This window comes from Macaca nemestrina, chromosome 19 (genome assembly GCF_043159975.1).
Source record: "Macaca nemestrina isolate mMacNem1 chromosome 19, mMacNem.hap1, whole genome shotgun sequence".
Taxonomy (NCBI): Eukaryota; Metazoa; Chordata; class Mammalia; order Primates; family Cercopithecidae; genus Macaca; species Macaca nemestrina.
Window position 1 is genome coordinate 82,417,904 of NC_092143.1, and position 7,198 is coordinate 82,425,101.

A 7,198-nucleotide genomic window follows, 5' to 3' on the forward strand; every position below is an offset into this window, starting at 1 on the left:
AAAATCCAGGAACTTGCTTCTATTTTTGACCTTTCCTTGCAGAATTGTGATAACTAAATAAATTTATTGATGTATGCATACAAAAGTGCTTAGTACAATGCCCAGATCTGTCATTTATCAATACATGTCATTGTTAAAACTGACTCTAAAAATGTAAGAAAAGTAGAATTATCTATAAAATATTCACAGAAAAAAATAAACTTAAGGAATTTGGAAAATTTCATCTGTCCAGATATCTGCAGAGCTAAGGCTCTTACTATAGGGAAAGTAAAGGTTAGATGTTAGTGTGTAAACCCAGTTTCTAAATGTAATCATAGTTTTTAATCATTTATGTTTTTGGGTTTGTTGAAATTCAGTAAAAGCCTTTTTAAAAAAAAATTACGAGATTCTTAAGTAATTTCTAGTGGTTTCTTTTTTTTTTTTTCTTTTATAGATCCATTGTCTTCAAATACATTTTTGAACTTTTGAGAATTTATGCTCTAAAAGATTTGAGGTTTTGATTCAACTTTTTTTTTCCAGTTGGATATCCAGATGGCAACTCTTTCATTGTATAAATGTAACAGGTTATTACTTACTTGGTTTCAGAAGAAATCTTAATATGTCATTTTATTGGGTGCTAGTTGAAAGTTTTCTTTGTTTTATTTAGAGTTCTCATACTCATGAAAAAGAAAGAGACCTGTGGCAGGAAAATCACTTGATGCGGGATGAAATTGCCAGACTCAGGCTGGAAATAGACACAATTAAATATCAGAACCAGGAAACAGAAAAGAAATATTTCAAGGATATTGAAATTATAAAGGAAAACAATGAAGACCTTGAAAAGACTCTAAAGCTGAATGAGGAAACATTAACAAAAACAATAACCCGTTACAGTAAAGAGCTTAGTGCTCTGATGGATGAGAATACAGTGCTCAATTTGGAGCTAGAGAAGGAAAAACAAAGCACACAAAGACTGAAAACAGAAATGGAATCATACCCTTGTAGACTGACTGCTGCCCTACATGATCACGATCAATGTCTGTCAGCAAACAGAGACCGACAGCTTGCTTTCCAGAGCACAGTAAATGAATGGTGTCATTTACAAGAAAATATTAATTCTCACATTGAAATTCTTTCTCAGCAACTTTCTAAAATTGAGAGTACATCCAGTGGCCTGGAAACTGAGCTCCATTATGAAAGAGAGGCTCTCAAAGAAAAGACATTGGCTATAGAACACATGCAAGGAGTCCTAAGCCGAACACAGTGTCGACTGAAGGACATTGAGCACATGTACCAAAATGACCAACCTATTTTTGAAAAATACGTGAGAAAGCAGCAATCTGTAGAGGATGGACTATTTCAACTACAAAGCCGAAATCTGTTGTATCAACAGCAGTGTAATGATGCTGACAAGAAAGCTGACAATCAGGAAAAAACAATAATTAATATCCAAGCCAAATGTGAAGATACTGTAGAAAAACTTCAAGCTGAGTGTAGAAAGCTAGAAGAGAACAATAAGGAGTTGATGAAGGAATGCACTCTTTTAAAAGAAAGACAATGCCAATATGAAAAAGAGAAAGAAGAAGGAGAAGTAAGTATCAAGAAAAATAAGTATTTTTCAAACTTTCTGAAGTAAAATTTAAAGTATATTTGGTTATGGCTAAACACTGAATCAAGTTGAATATCAAAATACATACATGATCAACAGTTCTGCTCTATCACCTTAGAAACATAACTTGTTTCCAGCAAATAAAAGTTAGAGCTAGGAGATGCTTTCCTTTGAGTAAAGACAATGTGACACTTAGGAAAATTTAAGCATTTCAGTTACAAAATATTAATATAGACTAACATTTATAATGTAGTCTTAGACTGCTGAAATAATTTTAATGTCTGTATGTTGCCACATTTTAGGATTATGATAAAGCAGATATAAAGAAATATGCATATCTAAAGTGTTATTTTGAAATTGATTCAATTAATTGGATTACTTTCACAGTTAATTCCACATTTCCCAGATGAACTAAAGTGTATTTCCTATTTTATAATTATTCTTCCTCAATAGCTTCTAATGTATCTTACTTGATATAATTTTATTTTTATTCATGTCAATTTGACTTAAATCTGAAAATAATTCAGTCTCAAATTATGTATTGATACAACCATTCCGTTCTTTAAAGACATCTTTCTTACATTATAATGTGGGGAAAATGTGGTAAATGTTAGCCAAACCATACTTGATTTAATCTTCCCACTGGCATTTATAACTTACTTTCAATTTTTCAGTCATAATATGGTCATAATTTTTATTTTAAGGCTCAATGACTCTCATTTGGATATAATGTTGTCCAGTACAAAGATAAGCTTAGCTGTCTGTGATTTTTTGGTTTCACATTGGATCCTCATTGTTAGACTAATGAGGGCTGGTAGGAATGGTGGGAGTAGGGAAGAGAGGCACAGCAGCTGAGGTCTGGGAGGGAAGTGGAAGCCACGTTACCTAGAGCCTCTGAGGCCATTGGCATGTTACTTTTTTTCTGAGATGGAAATCTGTTGGAATGATTTGAGCTGGTGGCTGAATATGTGAGGAACTCTGAGGTTGGTTTGAGCTGCTGCTTATAAAAAAGAGAGAAAACATTGCACAGTGTAAAATTCACTACCACCAGTCCCACCCACATGCCTGTTTCTTTTTGAGACCTCAGAAGGTTTTTAAGCATTGCACATTCATCAGTGGACTGAATCTGTTGTATGAGTAACACAGCACCAGTTTGGCACAAAGATAACACCTTCTTTATCCTTAACTGGATTCAGAAGTAAATAGGAATGTGTACACATGAAGAAGAATCAATGTGTGTGGTGATATTTCTCAAAATGTATACGTTAGAGTTAAATACTATTAACAAAATTTAATAATAAGGTGATATGTAAAATCAATAACAAAAATAACATCTTACCAGGTAGTCATGAGACAGCTTCAGCGAGAAGTGGGGGATACCCTGAACAAACAGTCACTGTCAGAAGCTATGCTAGAGATTTCATCACAATGTCACCATAATTTAGAAGATGAGACACGAGATTCAAAAAAGAAATTAGACCAGCTGAGAAGTCAAGTATGTATGAAACTTAGCATGTCAACAGTTACTCTGTAGCTGGTTAAATAATATCAAGTGTTTCAGGACACTAGTTTCAGTGGAGAGCTTTCTTTTGTATTTTCATTATAATTAATTTTGTTAAAATTTGATTATAATATACCCATTTCTCAATCTCTGCCATGTTTTATAATTACAAATATTTTTCTTAGTATTTCCCCTTATGAAAGTTGAGAATTACACATCATTTCTCACAGAAGATTAGAGAATTATTTTTTCTTTTTACAGTATATTTTTAGTGATTTTTTTCATTGCCACGTGGAGACAAGCCAGATTAATTCAGAGGATAATGTCTAATGGAATGTTTCAGAAAATTTTCTTTTTTTAATCTCTACTTTTCTGTGTGAATAAAGACTTGTGCTTACTTATTTCATGGTTTCTGGTTAACTTGTATGGAAAGGCCATTCTACAGAATAAATTAGTATTTTGATGAAAATCCTTACTCTGACTTTATATTGGGCTATAGTCATAGTCATAGAACTATGGACAGTTAACATTTGCCAACATGTATGTGTCTACTTTCTCTTGTTTAAAAAAATAAAAACACAAAAATTTACAAATGGGGTTATAGGAGGTCAGCAAAGGGTAGGTTTGAGATGTTTGGGTGGGTCAAATGGGCATTTCGACAACATGGCTTCTGCTTTGGCATGTTCAATGGACTCTCTGCAGTTTAAGATGACACTTTTAAATAAATTGTCTCCTAATGATGACGTGAGCCCTGCCACTCAATAGGAGAATCAACGGAACCTGTAGGATCTTACCTGAAATTTATCTTGTCTATTTTAATTATTTTTCTGTTTATTTTAAAATTTTCTTGTGGTTTCCCTGGAAAGGAAAGATGATGCTTAGTTTTAAATGTTAAAAATGGGCCAGATGCCATGGGTCACACCTCTAATCCAAGCACTTTGGGAGGCTCAGGCGGGTGGATCACCTGAGGTCAGGAGTTTGAGACCATCCTGGCCAACATGGCGAAAATCCTGTCTCTACTTAAAAAAAAATACAAAAATTAGCCGGGCATGGTGGTGGCGCAAGCCTGTAGTCCCAGCTACTCGGGAGGCTGAGGCAGGAGAATCGCTTGAACCTGGTGGGTGGAGATTGCAGTGAGCCAAGGTGGTGCCTGAGTGAGACTCCGTCCCCAAAAAAAAGTGCAAGTTTTCTTGATATAACAAAAGTAAATGGATATAGACAAAAAAGAAATGAAATTATAGTTGATATAGTGGTGTTTGGAATTGAAAAATATAAATGCTTACTCTAAAGTAATTTCCTATATTTCCCCATTTTACCAATTTTGTAAATGTATTTGATAAAATATAAATTAAAAAAGAAAAATACTGTGTTTTAATCGTAGAGCATAGGTCAGTAAACTTTTCTGTAAAGGGCCAGGTAGTATTATTTGAGACTTTGTGAGCCATAAGATCCTTGTTGCAACAGCTCAACACTACAGTTACAGCACAAAAGTAGCCATAAACAATATGCAGACTGAAGGGGTGTGGCTGCGTTCCAGTAAAATTTAGTTAAAACAGGTAATAGGTCGATTTGTCCTAGATTATCATTTTTTAATAAAATAGATTGTGATAGTCTAAAACAGTATTTTATATATAACCATATTTTGTTCATTCATTCACCTATTGATGGGCATTTGGGTTATTTCCACACCTAAAGGTTGTTTTTAATTCTTTGTTTTAGTTGCAAGAAATGCAGGATCAACGCACAGGGACTCTAAGATGTGCTGAGGAGATGCCAGACCACGTGCAAAAGTACAATTTAAAGCAGCATACAAAATTTCTTGAGTATTTATAAAGCAAATGAGTAGTGTAGTATGAGAATTATATCAGTTAAGATATTAAGTATGTCTGTGTGAAGCCAAGGAAAAATTTCAGCTTTAAGCTATTTTGAAATGCATAAATTTTCTACATTATTTTTAATTTTACACATCATCCACAAAACAAAGGTAGAAAAATAACAGTTGCTCAATTTTCTCCTTTTCAAATATCTCAGAATTTATGTAATTATTCCTTCAGATGTTTGTTCACAATTTATATGATTTTTTAAAAAATTATGTCTGACAATAATTATTTTAAAATATATATTTTAGGCTTAAAATAGAAAATGCCATGTTAAAAATTAGAATGAAAAAGCGAGCGAACAAAATTGAGCAGCTTCAGAAAGTTTTGGTAAGTTCAAGTTCGATAAGTCAATCTCTTATTTTCTGTCACACTGAAAAGGAATTTTATTTTTCTCATAGGACAGATTGAATATCCCTTGTCCAAAATGTTTGGGAGGACCAAAAGTGGATTTTTTCAGATTTTGGAATATTTGTATACACCTAATGAAATACCTTAGGGATGGTACCGAAGTGTAAATGCAAAATACATTTATGTTTCATATACACCTTATGCACATAGCCTGAAGATATTTTCTTTCTTTTTTTTTTTTTTTGCCCGGGGTGGGGGTGCAGTGGGGCACAGATTCTTGATCTGTCGCCCAGACTGGAGTGAAATGGTACGATCTCAACTCACTGCAACCACCGCCTCCCAGGTTCAAGCAATCCTCCTGCCCCAGCCTCCCAAGTAACTGGGACTACAGGTGCGTGCAGCCACACCAGGCTAATTTCTGTATTTTTAGTGGGGACAGTTTCACCATGTTGGCCAGGCTCGTCTCGAACTCCTGACCTCAGGTGATCCACTCGCCTCAGCTTCCCATAGTGCTGGGATTACAGGCGTGAGCCATCACATCTGGCCTGTACAATGTTTTACAAAAATGTGTTGCATGTAACAAAGTTTTAACTTGTGTTTCCATCACAGCCTGTCACATGAGGTCAGGTGTGGACCTTTCCAGTTGTGGTATCATGCATGTGCTCGAAAAGTTTCAGACTGTAGAGCATTTTGGATTTCAGATTTTCAAGTTAGGAATGATCAACCCAGATTAGAGATGCTCCTTGACTTACAAAAGGGCTACATGATAATGTCTCTTGTTTAACTTAAACATTATTAATAATATTTGATTTTTTCAGATGCAGCAGGTGTGCAAGAAAACGTAACTGCAGAAGTAGACGAAGGTATGTTGCCAAAAATTATGAATTAAATTTAAATCATGGATTTCTGAAGTAAATGTAAATAGTGAATGGGTTGCTTGGTTAACAAATACCACATTAAATACTTATACACATTACTGAAAGATGTGACAACATAAACATTCATAATGAAAAGTATACTTAGGCCTCATTAGTTTATCATCTTCCATAGCTTTTAAAAAAATCTTAAGAAGTCTGTGTGTATCCCTTTTTTTCCCTGGCTCTACACTTGTTCCATCTCTGTGGAACTGTCAGCTTGCACACTGCAACTGTTCTCAGAAAACAAAGGTATCATCAGCTTCTCAAAGTTATGGTAGCGATTTAAGGCCAAGAGATGCGAGACTCATGTATCAAGCAATTACAGTTCATAAGCAGTCACTTGACCAGTCAGAGAGAGAGAGAGAGAGTGTGAGAGTGTGTGCGTGTGTGTGTGTGTGTGTGCGCGCGCGCGCACGCATTTTATGTATACCTGGTTTCTGGACTCTGTTCTGTTCTATTGATCTCTTTATCTTTATGCCAAAATCACACTGTTACAATTTTTGTAGCTTTGTAATAATTCTTCAAACTGGGTTGTATTTTCCTCTAAATTTATTCTTTTTTTTTTTTTCAGAGTTATTGTGCATTTCTGTGTCATCTACATGCCATGCGAGTCTTAAAACCAATTGTCAATTTCTACAAAATACCTGCTTGGATTTGGGCTGTGATTACATTACGTCATGAGAAAGTATGAACATCTTAACAATGTTGAGTCTCTCAACCCGTGAATAAGGTACTTTCTTAGATCTTCTTTGATTTTTCTCAACAATACTTTTTAGTTATCATTGTACAGATATTTTGCATAGTGTGTCAGATATATTCCCAAGAATTTTATTTTAATGCTATTATAAATAGTATTATTTTTAAATTTTCAATTCCTAGCAGTTTATTTCTAACATATAGAATTATAATTGATTTTTGTATATTGATCATGTATCCTGCAATGTGGCAAAACTCACTGGTGTCA

General features: G+C 34.4%; 1 protein-coding gene across 3 annotated transcripts in view; it reads left to right on the plus strand.

Annotated features, from left to right (window-relative positions):
* LOC105478918 (ankyrin repeat domain 62) overlaps window positions 1-6,947 on the plus strand; it is an 80,978-nt gene extending 74,031 nt beyond the window's left edge. For 2 of the 3 annotated variants that reach the window (XM_011736647.3, XM_011736648.3), the window contains exons 25-30: window positions 647-1,570; window positions 2,931-3,083; window positions 4,809-4,879; window positions 5,218-5,296; window positions 6,136-6,180; window positions 6,806-6,947. In XM_011736647.3, coding sequence (XP_011734949.2) covers window positions 647-1,570; window positions 2,931-3,083; window positions 4,809-4,879; window positions 5,218-5,296; window positions 6,136-6,162 — 1,254 coding nt within the window. In that variant the 3' untranslated portion in view covers window positions 6,163-6,180; window positions 6,806-6,947. Of the gene's footprint in view, window positions 1-646; window positions 1,571-2,930; window positions 3,123-4,808; window positions 4,880-5,217; window positions 5,297-6,135; window positions 6,181-6,805 lie in introns of those variants that run through there. The other variant, XM_011736649.3, reaches the window with a different exon arrangement.
* Window positions 6,948-7,198: the final 251 nt, after the last annotated feature.